The sequence below is a fragment of the Solea senegalensis genome, linkage group LG3 (assembly GCF_019176455.1).
Source record: "Solea senegalensis isolate Sse05_10M linkage group LG3, IFAPA_SoseM_1, whole genome shotgun sequence".
Classification (NCBI taxonomy): domain Eukaryota; kingdom Metazoa; phylum Chordata; class Actinopteri; order Pleuronectiformes; family Soleidae; genus Solea; species Solea senegalensis.
In genome coordinates, this window is record NC_058023.1 from 6,858,549 (window position 1) to 6,874,432 (window position 15,884).

General features: G+C 39.0%; 2 protein-coding genes across 20 annotated transcripts in view; one reads left to right on the forward strand and one right to left on the reverse strand.

The window, feature by feature from the left end:
- The window catches only part of LOC122766468 (calcium/calmodulin-dependent protein kinase type II delta chain), a 557,529-nt gene that overhangs the window by 478,318 nt on the left and 63,327 nt on the right, over window positions 1-15,884 (reverse strand). For 14 of the 19 annotated variants that reach the window (XM_044021346.1, XM_044021348.1, XM_044021344.1 and 11 more), the window contains 2 exons: window positions 15,368-15,412; window positions 14,387-14,435 (listed from right to left, as the gene is read on the reverse strand). In XM_044021346.1, coding sequence (XP_043877281.1) covers window positions 14,387-14,435; window positions 15,368-15,412 — 94 coding nt within the window. The remainder of the gene's footprint in view (window positions 1-14,386; window positions 14,436-15,367; window positions 15,413-15,884) is intronic. The other 5 variants (XM_044021358.1, XM_044021357.1, XM_044021361.1 and 2 more) reach the window with 1 other exon arrangement.
- rce1a (Ras converting CAAX endopeptidase 1a) lies at window positions 895-8,710 on the forward strand. Its single transcript, XM_044021381.1, has 8 exons — window positions 895-1,287; window positions 2,050-2,152; window positions 2,486-2,569; window positions 2,792-2,870; window positions 3,254-3,421; window positions 4,136-4,207; window positions 4,314-4,376; window positions 4,800-8,710. The coding sequence occupies exons 1-8, from the start codon at window positions 1,118-1,120 to the stop codon at window positions 5,027-5,029; spliced, it is 969 nt and encodes a 322-aa protein (XP_043877316.1). The 5' UTR covers window positions 895-1,117; the 3' UTR covers window positions 5,030-8,710.

The window sequence follows — 15,884 nt, forward strand, 5'->3', positions numbered from 1 at the left end:
GTTAAGACACATTATAATGATAGAGGAAAGGAATACATCCAGTAGTAATTTTCTGACTTTATGATGTCATCAGTCAAACTTTATTTATTTAGCAGCTTTCACACAAATCAATGCAACTCAAAGTGCTTCACAGGATTAAAAATAATAAGGAACAATAAGGATAAGGAACAACCCTCGCCGCCACACCCACCCATCAGATTAACACATTAAACATAAAACACAGGCGAGGCATTAAAGCAGGATTAGAGGAAAAAAAATATGTTATGATCATTCATTCAGGTCGTATTGATGGTGCTATAGATGCCTCAAAGATTGTACATTCCCACCGTACATTACATCATTTTCTGACTTAGTCGTGGGTGATGTCACTTCTTAGATGATGTAATTTGATGGGAAGTCATTTCATGATATAATATAAACTTTAGATTGTCGCTCAAAAAATTTCCATATAGGGTTAGATATTATAGTTGTTGTTTTTTTTTTTTTTTTTTTTATTTTTAATTATTAGATTTTTTTAACTGATAGACGATATAATAAATGATTATATTCTATTTACCTAAAACCCAGAACACTGCTTGTATACTCTACTGTCACACTGTAAATGATCATATATACAGTATGTATATTGTGTTTTATCTACATTATTTATCTTTTATTACATGTTCCTGCTATCCTTTGTGTTGCTGTGTCAATTTGAATTCCCCCGCAATGCCAGATCAATACAAGTACAGCTTATTTTACTACAGTGTGAATGTGCTGACGTAACATTTTAATGTTTGTTTGAATTCAGACTGGTTTCGGTTAATACGTGTAATCGGTTCGTCCGTTATGCTGTTTATTTTAGAGGCAGAAAGCAGAAAATGAACATTGACGAGCAACGTTGAACTCCACAAGATGGCGCTCACCGCCTAAACAGAAGAACCCCCAGACAAGAAGAAGAAGTGATGACGTAGAAATACAGCGCCTGTGTATTGAGTGCTTCGGCTAGCTACGTTAGCTTTAATTCCGGAGGCTTGTTGACAAGTTCCCAGCTCATGGTGGCGGTTTATTCGGTGTAGATGGTCCAGCGGCGGTGCCGGTGCTCAGGCGTTTGGTTTAGACTCAGCCGACAGTCAACATGGCGGCGGAGGAGGATTTATTCCCAAACCTTCTGACAGAGGAGACGAGGCGCAGCAATGGCGACTTCACGGCTCCGGAGGGTTTGTGCTGGCTGTCAGTGGTGTCGTGTCTGCTGCTCGCCTGCTCGTATGTGGGCAGTTTGTACGTGTGGAAGAGTGACCTGCCCAGGTGAGACAAGAACACGGAGGAATGTCGACAAACCGTGCTGGTCTTGCACTTTTCTCGCGCTGTATAATTCATTTAGTCACTTACGTGTTCGTCTTTGGCTCTACATTGGGCTAAAACGCAAGCGAAATTGAATTTTAAACCTTTAAATGTATCGAGAAATATTGAGGTATATACCGTATATGGCGTTAAATATGACGTTTTGTTCCTGAGAGAAACCAGTCATTTTAGAATTCTTCGTGGACAGAAAACAGTTAAAAACACATAAACGGAATGATAAATGGAGAAGCATCTACCATCCATCCATCCATTATCTACCGCTTTATCCTCCACCGTAGGATCGCGTGGGGTACTGTGCCAATCTCAGCTGCGATAGCATATTTTTGGAAAAGAATTAGATTGTCTGTTTGTGCAGTTCCCACCAAAAGTACTGGATCAGTGAGTCCTATTACTTCATTTATGCTGTTCACTGTAAAGTAGCAATATACCTTTGTTATATTAATAGTAGTAATATTTTGTTATTGAATTATTGCTCTTGTCCAACATTAATGACAGAGAGAACAATTTATGTCTTGATACCACCTTTTTAAAAAAAACGAAAAAAACATTTCTTGAATATCTAACAATACTTGTACAGTTGTTTATCTCTTTTAAACAACATGGTTCTGAATGATGGAAAATGTAGAAAGTCTGGATCCAGACTGCAGTTCACTTTTTGGCCACCTCTGCTGTGTGTGATGATTCTCTCTACCCATCCATTCTCAGGGATCACCCCACTGTGATTAAGAGACGCTTCACCAGTGTCCTGATCGTGTCGGGCCTGTCCCCTCTCTTCGTGTGGACATGGAGAGAATTCACAGGTGTCAGGGTGAGTCCACTGAGAAGTCAGTTTCAGAAGTGAATTCTGCTGCTCATTCAGCAGTTTGTCAGGATAAACGCTTCCTGTCCCCACCCACCCCTGCTCTGCTGCTATATACACACAAGCACTCCCTCAGTCAGGTCTGCTGGCTTTGCTTGTCGGAGCATTTTCTGATAAAGGATGAACAAATAATGTTAAATTGTTTCTGTTCACAAAGACCAATCAACATCACAAACAAAATCACCAAAAATCTTCCATGTATACACACTTGTTGTGTCGTGTGTCATTATTTTTGTTGTTGTTTGTTTTAATCAACTGAACGTGTGTGTATTTGTGTGTCAGACCGACTCATCGTTATTTGCTCTCATGGGAATTCGGTTTGAGGGCCTGATTCCTGCCATCATACTCCCCCTGGTGCTCACTATGGTAAGATACACCTCCTCCACAGTGTTGATCTCAGAGGTTCAGTGTCTAGATGTTTAACTAAATACACAATTCATTGTGAAATTGAAAGGGGTTAATTTTTTAGTTGGTCTGGTTTTTATTTTCCTAGTTTTGGAACTATTTTCCCAATATTCTGAGGGATTTAAACAAGAAGGAAATGCTGCTGCGGAGTCAGAATTGTTTATTTTGTTCTGTGTGCTGCAGGTCCTGTTTCTGGGCCCCCTTATGCAGTTGGCCATGGACTGTCCCTGGACCTTCATGGATGGGATCAGAGTAGCAATTGGTAATTCACAAGTTTTTTTAAAAAAGCTAATTTGTTGGTCATAAACAGGGGTTCCCTTGTCTCTGCCTTGTGAGAGAGTCAGTAAGTCTATTGCAATACCATATGTGCTTTCACATGACATGATACAAAAGGTTAAGAAAAAACCAAAACAGCACAGGAAAATATGTAAAAATGTACTTTAATGCACAGTAAGCAATAAAAAAAAGTATAGTTTACAACTTAATTTAAATAGCGATACAAACACAACTTTTAAATCAGACTTCTCGGGGAAGGAGTAGTCTTACTGTAAGTCATCCTACAAGAAAGGAGTGGGAACCCTGATACATTTGCTGCAGTAACTCAGCAAACTATTATGACTCAGCTCTGCCACTGTGCTCCTGCAGACCCCTACTTCTGGATGCTGTGTTTCAGCGACATGCGCTGGTTGAGAAATCAGGTGGTTGCCCCGTTAACAGAGGAGCTGGTCTTCAGGGCCTGCATGCTCCCCATGTTGGTGCCGTGTGCTGGACCATCTCTGGCCATCTTCACCTGCCCTCTCTTCTTTGGAGTGGGTGAGTGCTGAGTGTAGACTTTTCAAATTAATCTGCACTTCCCAATGTATTTGTTGAGTCTGTATTTTATATTCATATTAACATCAGATTATTAGTTATTCTTGGAATCATTCGTAGAAGCAGCTGTGTCTTACATCATTTTTCGGTCCCCTAACTAATTTGCTGAATTTTGCCAACCTTTTAGTTAAGATTTATGTGTGTATGTTTTAAATAACATGCATTAGATCATGTATAATCATTAGTTTTTCAGTTTACCAAATCAAATGGCATTGGCTGTCACAGATATGGCTGTAAATCTGTCGCTAGACTCCCTACTACATGCAAAAATCTGCTCTCCAATTTGGGTAACAATAGTTTTAGATGATCTCTTAATAAACTTTGAGTCACACAAATGTGGCTGTAGATGATTAAACTGTTTGATCATCGACTGCTGTCAATTTTATGGTGTATTTGATTCCATTTACAGAAACATAAAATGCACTTGTTTTTATTAAATATTAGGCTGCAAAAAATGTATTCATTATTTAATTATTTTCATCTGATTTTAATTTTATGCATAGCCGATGAGTTGTTTTGCTCAAAAATAGTGACATCCTCAAATTAATCGTAATTTGAATGTAATCTGTCAATCATTGATCAAAATAGTTGATTTAAACTGCTGCTTATATGTTGGATCCACATTTATTGCCGCTCTTTAATGCTGTTGTCTTTCAGCTCACTTCCACCATGTGATTGAGTTGCTGAGGTTCAGACAGGGAACACTATCAGGGATCTTCCTGTCTGCAGGTGAGAACCTAAAGTCTTTGGAGCTGTGTCACATGTTCCAACTCAGAGATACGGTCGTTAAAACTAGACGATGATGATGGTCTGTCTTTTGTTTGGTGAACAACAGTGTTCCAGTTCTCCTACACTGCAGTGTTTGGGGCCTACACCGCCTTTATCTTCATCAGAACAGGTGAGCAGCTGTTTCATCATTGACAGTAATTTCATTCAGACCTCACAGAATCATCGAGGAAGTGCAGCCTCAATTCACAGTTCCACTACAGACAAAGAACTTAAAGAGCTTTAAGTGTAAGCTATCTTAAGAATATGTTTTTGTGGCTTTATCTCGTTTTCCAACCCTTAAAATGAGGTTTGTGTCTCTTTGGTGCATGGAGTACAGGGTTTTCAAAGTCCACAGGGCAAGAAAAAACCACACTTATAAGATAACATACACTTACACTGATGTAGATGTTTTTTCCGGAGGCTTTTGTGAAGCGGCGAAAACCAGTTATTTCTGGTTTCCTCACTGGCAGCCATGTTTTCATTTGAAATAACCTGAGCTATCCCTTTTTAAGTAGCGCACAGCTGAATGTTACCTCCCTGTGTTGTGTTGCAGGTCACCTGGTGGGCCCAGTCCTCTGCCACTCCTTCTGTAACTACATGGGATTCCCCGCCATCAGCACGGCCATGGAGCATCCGCAACGCTTCTCCGTTCTCTCCTCCTACCTGCTGGGAGTCCTCCTCTTCCTCCTCTTCCTCTTCCCCTTCACTGACCCCTTTTACTACGGTCTGCCCACGCCAGTTTGCACCCTCACCTCCTCCCCCAGCTCCCTCTGCCTCTCCTGATCCCTGCCCGCCTCCCACTCTCAATGACTCAGTCAAAGATGTTTTTCCACGCCAAGTGAAAGTTCAGGTCAGACATTTACGTGACACCTGAAGCTGGTTTACAGAAAATGATTCGGGTGTGCTTCGTGTTGCTGTGAGTGAACCTCGAGAACGGGTCCCGTTATTGTCGGGCTGTGCTGCCAAACCCGGAAATTGATTGTAGTGTAGATAAACGCTGAACACTGAAGGACCGTTCCTCCTCAGATCCTCTTACACTGGTTAATGTCATCGTGTTGTGATGAAGCATCAGTAGGTACCCTTTTGCGTACTTTTCTACTTAATCTGCCTCATCATATTTTTGTTGGGTTTTTTTAAGGGATTATTGTGGTTTATTTTGATTTGTTCATAGTTTCAGGCCATCGTTCAGACACTGGTTATAATACAATTCAATTTAAGTGGTTACCGTTATTAGCAAAGCTTCAGTTTCAGTATTTGTTGAGCTTGAAGAAATGAATCTAAGTGCTGGACGTAAGCAAGGTGTCATTACTGCAGTGGCGTCTCCTGCTTTGTGTTTAGGACAATGTCCAAGATGAAGGGGCAAACTTGTCATGTATGTAATTTCTAAAAAATGTCATACTTGTGTAAGGTGTCCAAAATCTTTCGAAAGTCATAGTATAGTCAAGCGTCCAAAATCCTTCAAAAAATGTCCCTGACACATGTTCTGCTTTGTTGTGCAGTGTATCATTAAGTGAAGTTTTTAATTCAGAATTCACTGCGTAAACTTAAAATGTGTTAAAAAGACACGGTTTAAATATGAACTATGTTCACTTGTAAAGCCAGGCTGAGAAACTTAAAGAAAAACGCAGGACAATCAAAAAAGAATCAAGAAAATTGCAGTGTTTTGTGATTTCAATGGCTCGAAAATGTTCAAATGGTCAACAATTTCAGTCCTATTTTTAGTTGTTACAACAGCCGTGATTAAAACATGTTATGTGAGCGAGCTAATAAGGAGGAGTCGATATTTAGAAGTGTAATTTAGAGGATTTTAACGGGGGGTTATTTTGTGGTGCGGCTGAGCCACCACTGCAGTAAAGGCAGCACACACAAATGTGTCGCCAGGTTTGTCTTAACTGTTGTTTTGTGTTAGGTTAATGACTGTGGTTCTGTCTCTGATGATGAGGATGATGATGGCTGAAACTATGACAATACCTTTTTTTGGCTTCAGGACTTTTCTTGGGGGGGAAAAAAATCCTGGGTTTTCAAATGGAATTGGAGCCATTTTGTTGTTGTTGTGTAAATCTGATTCACGCTGCATTACTGTCATGCTGGGACCAGTTGAATCTGGGTTTGGTTTTCTGCTTCATGCTGTAATTCCTGTAAACCCAGAATTATCCTTCAGCACCTTTTGAGTAAAGCCATATTCGGACGGGATAGGTTTCACACGGGGGAAGTGGAGTCATGTCCGAATAGGGCTCAAGACGCAGAAATTGTTGCTTTCAGCTGTGGCTCGGCTTTAAAGGGCTGAAGGACATGTTGGGATTCTTGTCCGTCTGAATGTTGAAATAGTCCCAGTTGGTGACGCTTCGGATGTTTTTCCTCGTGTGAATTTAGACTCTTGAAGATCTTTTGAGCCGCGTTTAGTAGGTGAAGAGTTTTATTGTTGGTGTTTTTTTGCCTCTGCATGTTTTAGTGCTGGTAGGTGATGGATTAGCTTGTGATTAATGACTGAAACGGACTCTGTTCAAACGCCAATGAATGGTTGAGCTCTTGTCAGCAGTGAAGTACGGACTGTTTCGGCAAAAACTGTAATTCAAACATTGATCTCTCACTGAGTCTTGCCAAGTTCACTGTGCGTCTAACGTGACGCAACAAACTGAATTGTAAAAATTGATTTCATGAAATTGGTATCGAGAAAAGTACCGCTATCAAAAGTCCAGATGTCATTGTTTAAGATTTTTAATCAATACCAAGGCCATAGCAACTTATTGGATAATGTTTTTCGAGTTTGACTCATTTGCGCCTTTAAACAGAGTATGTTTTAGTCTTAACAGCTGGATGTTCTTAAATGTTGCGTTCGTAGAACCTTTGAGATTTGTTGCCATGTGCTATTTTCCACTATTTTGTTTTTCTTATACACACATATATAAATATATTACATTCCCGACATCTTTCTCGTGGGAGGTTAAACCAGTCACACTTTTGCTGTTCAGAGACTCTCCTGAGGTGTAGTTGTAAAAGAACAACACAGGTTCAATCACTGCGTATACTTGCTGCTAGTTTTTTTTTTTTTTTTTTTTACAGAAGCTGGAACTGAAACCAAACCTGTAAATGTAAATCCTCACAGAACAAGACACAGCTTGCAGGTAATAATTATAATGTCGCGCTCACGCGAAAACTAGAAAATTATCATAATACACTGGATTACAGTGTCGTTGGTACAACTTTTTGTCTTAAATTCAACCAAAACCAGCTTCAAAACAACCAAAAAGAGACTGAAAAAGACTAAAACTGACATATTTTCAAGATCTAACGTTGATTGTGTTTGAAGGCAGTCATATATTTTATAATGAGGTTCTCTGAATGCATGTCGTGGCTGACTGAAACGACAAAAAAAAAATTGGCAGACACTTTGTTCACATACGCTTGTAGAAGTTTTAGCGGCGTTGATTTTTCGCGCGTTGACGACAATGCAGAGTGAAAAAGTAAAAAAAACAAAACACTATAAGCTATTCTCGTACTGTGAAGAAGACAGTGTGCTGTCTGAGACTTCAGCAATAAAATAAACAAACACACACGTGAGCAGGTTACTGAGCAGTAAGGTAGATTGTCTTGGTGGAAGTATGGATTTATGGTTGTGACGTGAGCTGTGTTTACCTGAGTCTGCCAGCAGAGGGCAGCAGAGTATTTGGTGAGAGGCAGCAATGCTCAGGACTTTTTAGAGGGACAGTGAGGACTTCTGCCAGTAAAAAAAACCAAAATTTTCACTGGAATCTAAATTGTTAAAAACTTTAATTTGAAACTGAGGGTTTTTTTCTAACTGATTGTTTGGTTGATCATTTATTTCACATGTGCACGACCATCAGCAGATCACCTTTAATCTGTGGTAATCTGGTACAGCTCCTCCCTGAGAATTTGGCAAATGGGAGAAATGTATCGCCCTATCTGAATTACCTGCAATCCCTGCAGTGTCCACCAGAGGGGCCACTAATAATATGTGCTTACTGTGCACAAGCAGGTCAATAGTTTTGGATTCTGTTCTTAACCTGAGAGGAGAAGTCATTTTCAAAACAACTGGTTCTGACTTGTTTTCACTTCAACGCTCAACCGCCACATACTCAGCCGTCAGTATTTGCAGAGAGAATCGCTGCAGAGTCTATTTTTTGCAAAAAAGCGTTGACCTTATTTTACTACACAACGCCCACAGGAAGGATCCTTCTCTTTAAGAGCTTGTGAGTGAACTGGCGTAAAAACAAACTGCGCAGATGTTTCTACTATATTTTGTAATCAGATCTATTTTGGTGACAGGAACAGAGTGTACAGACATGTGCATGTATTTTACGCCCGCGGTGTCAGACGATAGATGGTGGAGGCGGCAGCGCTGATGACCGTGTTTTAGTATGACAATCTTTTACACAAACTTTGGAAACGCTGCAAAAAATATCTATTTGTAAATAAATAAATAAAAACATGTAATTTCATACACGTTAGTGTTTGTGTGTGTTTTTTGTTGCTACTTCATGTCGTCACTGAAATATTTCTCCTCTTTTCTTATTGCATGTGCTCCCCAAAAACAAACTCTTGTGTCTCCCTGGACCAAAGTCCAGAGAGACGATTGATGATTTCACATCATGGCACAGAGACGTCCACTGTTGCGTCCATGTGTTATTTTGTTACGTCAATGTTCAAAATCCTATGTTCAGATTTACCTCATACACGCACTTCAGCTGCGTCCAAAAACATGCTGACATTTTTGTGTCATTTTGGACATGACATTTGACCCCAGGACACAGTGTTTCTGCTGCAGGCACCCGTGAGGTCTGGGAGCCCCTGTAATGCAACGTGAGGGATACTATGGACATATTTGGACAACATACTAAACTCTGAAATTTTGGTACGATATTGGATGCCATACTATAAAACGTGGGACTAAACAAACTAATGAGGACAGAGAAGAGGAGACAGCCCAAAAGTAGTTCACTAGCAATACTGGCAATACAGCCTCCTAGCAGTAGACATGGAATGGCACATCAGCAGCAAAACTGTGATTTTTTTACATCTCTTTCAAAGACCATTTTAAGAAAAATCTAGAGCCACCAGTTGTACAACCAAAATGCAAAGGTAAATATTTATTTATTTATTTATTCACAGTGACTGAAGTAATGCCTTAAATTAAGTTTGTACTTATATCTGCTTAAGTGTTATTTTGAAATGTAATTTTTGTTAGACTGCATTGCCAAAATATGTCCTGAAATGTGCACTCAATTAAAATGTTATTTTTTGTTTAAAACAGAATCCAGTTGGTTTAATTTGTTTAACATGGTCTCTGTGCTTATATTTTTTAGGAAAACTATTTATCGGATTAATCAATCTAACAATCGGTGGAATATTCGTGCAAGTTAAGTATGTCGTCCAAAATTTCACAAAAAAGTCATATTATAGGATGTTGTCCAAAATCACTAAAAAAAGTCATAGTATAAGTATGTCGTCCAAAATGAGACAAAAAAGTCATAGTATAGCATGGCGTCCAAATGAGACAAAAAAAGTCATATTATAGTATATTGTCAAAATCACTCACAAAAAGTCATAGTATGATATAATAGATCCAAAATCACTTCAAAAATGTCATAGTATAGTATGTAAGTCCAAAATCACTAAAAATGTCATAGTATAGTATGTAGTCCAAAATTGGCCAAAAGTCATAGCCCAAAATCACTATAAAACTAGTATAGTAGTGTCGGCCCAAAATCAGGCAAAAGTCATAGTATAATATGTGGTCCAAAATCTGTCAAAAAAGTCGTAGTATAGTAGGTCATCCAAAATCAGTCAAAAAAGTCATAGTATAGTATGTCGTCCGAAATCAGGCAAAAAAGTCATAGTATAATATGTGGTCCAAAATCAGTTCAAAAAAGTCATAGTATAGTATGTCATCCAAAATGTCCTATGTCAGTGGTCCTTGACCCCTTATGTATGGTTGAGGAAATATGCATACCCCCTTGTGGAGCACACACATTCACTCACTGTGGTTGTGGATCGAAGACCAACACATGCAGCACGGACATACAACCCAGCTATTGTGGAACTGAAGCAGCCACTTTGTGCACTGAACAATCTTATTTACGGTAGCGAACTAAACCACCACTCATTGTGTAACTGGTTCGTTTGGGAGTTTTTACCTCCTTTCGGTCTTTACTTTGGATGTTTATTGAACTTTAAAATCTCTCTCTACAGGAACTGAACCTGTGAACTCTGGGACCTTCACAGCAGTGTTCTAATCCACTGAGCTCTGACAATGATAAATGTTTGACTGTTCACTGAATCTTGAGCTAAAAAAAGAAAGGCATCAAGATAGGGTTTGAACTCACAAGCTCTGACATAGAAGACTTATTTTTTCACCACAAGCTAATCTTACTGAACTAGATCACATTGTTTTATTGGTGTCTTTATATTCAGTTGTTTGTTCTTAAGTCTTGGAATTATCCTATTTGTGAGATTCAAGGCCATGACCTTACAAAATCCTATGCTTGTGACTGTTTTCATTGAAAATAACCCATGATGATGGGGCTTGAACTCACAACCTTACAGGTACAAATCCTATATTTACAGCACAAGCTATTTTACCTCAGCTGTGAAACTATACTCGCTTCCTCTTTTTGTTGTCTTTCTGGGTCTGAAGATGGACATCTTACTATAATATGACATTTTTGAGACATTTTGGATGCCTTACTTGAATAGTTAAAAAAAAAAAAACCACAATCTCGTAAATAAATTTATCAAACTTTATTTTGACAAGGGAAATTATTATTTCTTAATTTGTACTCTCTGTCATCAAGGTTCAGAGACACTGACAAGTCAGGGTGTAATGATGAATCCTGACCTGTGGGGGGAGCTATAAGACAGCACTTCTGCATTTAAACATTCAGAATTGGATCAGGTGTGGTTCATTTGAAAATAAATTTGTAGTTGTAATCCTTCATAAGGATTATTTTATTCCATTGAAAAAAAAGGTAAGAGGTTATTCTAATAAAGCTCAACTCACCTCACTACATTCATTTGTTTTATTTATGTGACTATGACATAAATATGACATAGGTACACTTTTTAATCCACCTGCTTTAAATGCACACTAATTAAGTCTAATTAAGAAATGAACACTTGCCAGGAAGTTCAGCCAACCCTTAAACTACTCTAAAGTGGATGGATTTAAGTGGTTTATTTTCAGAGAAAATTTTGTCTACAAACTAAATGGAAGTGCTCATGGTTTCTTTTTAGTAATCTATGATATTTTTTTGAATAAACTTTAGAACTCACCTGTTCTTATGTATATGAGATGCGTATAAATTAGAAATTAGTGATTTAATTACATGTTTGTCCACTACATGTTTCGAGTGCTCCGCTAAGGCGAAGCACTCGAAACATTAAAGCGATAGTTCAGGTTTTTCAAGTGTGATGAGTATCAATCTGAGGCAGTGTCCACTGAAAACCTACCTGTCAGGAGGGACACATGGAGACACTTAACAAAACTCAAGAATATAGTTTAGCCAACTTATCATACTTTATCAAAGCTTTTGTTTGGACTGGAAATTGAAGTTTGTGTTGCTTTGTGATATGCTCACCCCCCACACCAAACCCCATTGAGAAAATAAGCAATTTTACATAATAGCACCCAGGAGTTGTCGCTGCCCTGCTGCCTCCACAAAGAAAGTTCAACTGTGCTGTTTAGCAAATTCAGTGACTGAATTTGCTTTTGTTTGGATTAAACTTTTGTTTGGATTCAACTCCGTGACACAAACTTACCAAACAAGGCAACAGTAGCACAGCATCACACGCATCCCCATGAGCTAAAAACGCACATTTTCTCTATGGACTTCGGTGCTGGAGGGCTTTCTATTTTATTATTTGTTCTGACAAGGATAACGTTGACTTAAACTGACAGATTTTATTGCCTGAGTCTCAACAAACACACTTCAAAAAGCTTCATCTAGGACTTTAAATAAATAAACAATACTAAAATATTACTGGTTAAGGCAACAAATGGAATTGTTGGGCAAAATATCGACTCCACTACACCTCTACCTCCACTCTATGGCATTGTCTCAATTCAGGGGCTGCATTCTACGTAAGCCATGAAAACAAGTGCCCTTTGTTGGTTGTGCCGAGGCGGAACAGTATTTGTGAGATTTGTCTATCATGTAACTGTTTGTTGAAATGTAGCTGGACACAGTAGCAATCTTTAACACCATGTAACGTGATATACAATTTAAATATATATATATATCTTAAAATCAACTTAAAAAGACGACGTTTTGACGTTGGCCACCACTTTCACCTTTTCGTTGGATCCTTTGTAGTCATGACACTGTGACACAATCAGTCTTTAAATGCAGCCTCTGAAGGAAGCGTCCCCTGATTTGAGACACAGCTTATGAGGGTTTTTCAATCCCATGTTCTTTCAGAGAAGAAATAAAACTGTCCACATTCATGTACAGTAGGGGCAAATGAATTGGACATGTCCTCATTACGATTCCAGCGTTTTTAATTCCCCACAAAAGCGTCGCTGTGATCGCCACAAAAGATGTCGTGATTAAAACATTCCCCTTGAATTCATAAAGATTTCTTCATTAAGGCTCTTTGTTGCTCAAAGTCTGGCTGAGAAGCAAAAATGCAAAAGACAGATGAGCAGCAGGATCACAGTATAATAACAGTGGGGAGAAATGATGAGGGGGAGAAACTGTCTTATTCTGAATAAAAAAAAAGAAAGAAAAGAAAACCTGAGCACATTTTAGTGAAGACTGTAATAAGTAGAGAAATTTCAAAGCCCCTCTAAATCAGGTTACTGGAGCATTGAGGAATGATGTCCCCATCAGCTACGAATAACAATGGAGGTCATTATAAAGGGGACAGGCTTAGCCCTTAATGGGCCCGGTGTATGTAGTGGAAGCATGATTGCACACATAGTGAGGGGAAGGATATGAATGTGACGAGCCAGAGGAATGAGGAAAGTCTTTGTACGGTAAAGATGGCGCAAATGTGGGGAAAAATCAAGTCCAATCTGATTTGTCGCTAAGATTTTCTGTTCTGTCAAAAGGTCAAAGAAAGGTCACACAACACGGCCAGAGAGACACACAATCACGAATCAGGAACGGTCTTTGGTCCGCTCAAAGAAATGGACTAAAAATATTGACTTCAGTGAAGACAAGCAACTTCAACATAGTACTGCTCTTCTCAGATGTTTGAAACTTCTACACTCTACTGAATTTTCTGTAGTTCAAAATTAGTTTTTGATCAAAATCATCATCAAAAAAAAGTTTCCCCCTTCCCTTTAGCTCCAAAAACTGGTTACACCACGATTTAATCAACATTTGTTAATGAGTACGTCGGTCATGTGACCCTACCTGATTGTCTGGTTTTGTTATTTAGATAAGGAAATACCTTTGTTCTCTGTTTGTTAATAGAGCTGAGTCGCTATGATACTTGGCCTCTGTATCAGTGCGACACTGAATCAAACTCACTGAATCAGAAAAAGAAAAGAAGAAACCCAAAACAACTCCAAGAAATTATATTATTATATTGATTTCATCTCAAAACAAAAGAAGAAGACGAGGACAACGAAGATGGTGATAGCAAATGCAATAGTATTTTTCCAGCACGACTCGGCATCAAAAGCAAACAATTCCGAACTGTAGATCAGTTAAAAATACTTAAAAATCCTGAAAAAGTGTTAATCTCCACCATTTAGCAAAGGAAATGTCTAAAATGAAAATGACGTGCCCGATAGCCAAACTGTGTACTGTAGATTTTATATACACAGAAACACAAGGATGGTGTTTTCTTGAACATGTTTTCCAAAGAAAAAGATTATGTGTGAATAAAAAGCAGGTAGAACGCAAAACATTTACAGATTCTGCTCAACTCGTGTGTACTGGCCCATAATCTACCCAGAAAAGTGGGAGTCAACTGTGGGAAATGATGGGAATTGAAATATGGTAACACTTTAAAGACAGCAAATAATACTGTACACGTGCAAGACACTCATGCAAGTCGCATACAATTAACGGTTAGTCCAAAAAACAGTAGTGATAACTAATGAGTGACCCAAAGAGGAAAAAGATATGTGACCTTCAAGTCCTGCAAAGAGAAGAACAGTTTGAACCGTCCTACCTCTCACGTCCTCATCCTCGATGGTAGTGTTGGCACTCTCGCTGGACTCCTGTGAGACGACACATAAAAACCCCCAGTGAGTATAAGCAGGCCGACGACTGAGCACAACAAGCCGAGGGGGACGCCTAAATGCAAATGTAGTAGTATGGATGTAGCCCCTTCTCTGGCTTTGAAAGACTACTTTTACTAAATGTAATTAAAATTGATTAAAAAACTAGAAGGAAACATTGTACAACAACTGAATTTCCCTTTGTTCATTTATGTGTTGTACGTACACGTTACACAAATGTCATATTCAACAAACACACACAAAACCAACAGGACGTTGCACTGTAGCGATGGATTAAGCGGACAGCTCTACACTGGCTTCGTATATGACTCTAAAAACGCTCTGTCTATGCACAAAAACACATTAGGCTCCACCATGAGCTACAACATCATCATGTCACTGCACAAAGCCAAAAAAAAACAAAAAACACGAGCATGCACTCATGTTCCATCTTATGGATTATACATTATTATGTATAGAACCATATATAGGAAAAAAAGTCGATGGGACTCCAGGCTTAGATTCTCTTCAGGATTTGGCTTGGAACAGCTTTGGAATAAACGTTTGCATGGTCTTTATTATGTTCCAGCAGCAGCATGCATAATCCCTTGGTCACACAATGATGACAGTGACTGTGAGGTTACCATGACGATGGCGATACATCAAACTTTTTTTACTCTTATTTATAGAAAGATACACTGTAAAAAAACTGTATTTCTGAGTTGAACACTATGAGGTTAAAGGATGACATGCAGTTGATGACGTCATGCAATGCGAGTCCATATTGTTCTTTTGCCTGACATGTTGAGCGTCAAGAACAACCACTGGCGCACACACACACACACACACACATATTTGAAGGAACAACATCCAGGCTCTATTCTAAGCGCAGCAGACTACAGCCTCAGACTAGCACCTGATCAGCTGTATACCTTGTTTCCATCAGCTGGGTTGTGGATAACAGTGGTTTGAGGCTCCTGATTTGAGAGGTCGACGCGGGACAAAAAGTGAGTTAGGAAGGAAGTGGGACAGAAACGTACAGGGAAAGAAAAGGAAGAGACATAAAAGTGGCGAAGGAAGTAAGGGAAATAGACAGATTTACGACATTTACATTTACACTACAGCACGATCACAGACAGATGGGGTTGTTGTGACAGTTCCCTGAACGACAGGTAAAATCCTTTTGCAAAGACATCAAACACAGACACTGTGGTAAATGATCCATATCTGTCTTTTCCTGGCAAACAGCCATAGAATAGAAAGGTTTTCTACAACTACAACACCCGTGGAAGGTTTAGATGTGAGGCAGAGCAATCATACACAACTTTGTAGTAAAATAACCCGGGTTGAAGTTAAGAAATCAGAGGAAACTGTACACATGTGCCGTATGACTGGTAGATGACCACAGACAGTGGAAAAAAGCTAAATCCCTTCAGTAGAAGTTGCACT

What these genes read in the sequence shown, in the direction of transcription:
- rce1a (XM_044021381.1), top strand. Translation starts at nt 1,118, where the DNA reads ATGGCGGCGGAGGAGGATTTATTCCCAAACCTTCTGACAGAGGAGACG. An exon ending in TGGAAGAGTGACCTGCCCAG is followed by an intron (nt 1,288 to 2,049) that starts GTGAGACAAGAA and finishes ATCCATTCTCAG; the next exon opens with GGATCACCCCACTGTGATTA. An exon ending in TGGGATCAGAGTAGCAATTG is followed by an intron (nt 2,871 to 3,253) that starts GTAATTCACAAG and finishes GTGCTCCTGCAG; the next exon opens with ACCCCTACTTCTGGATGCTG.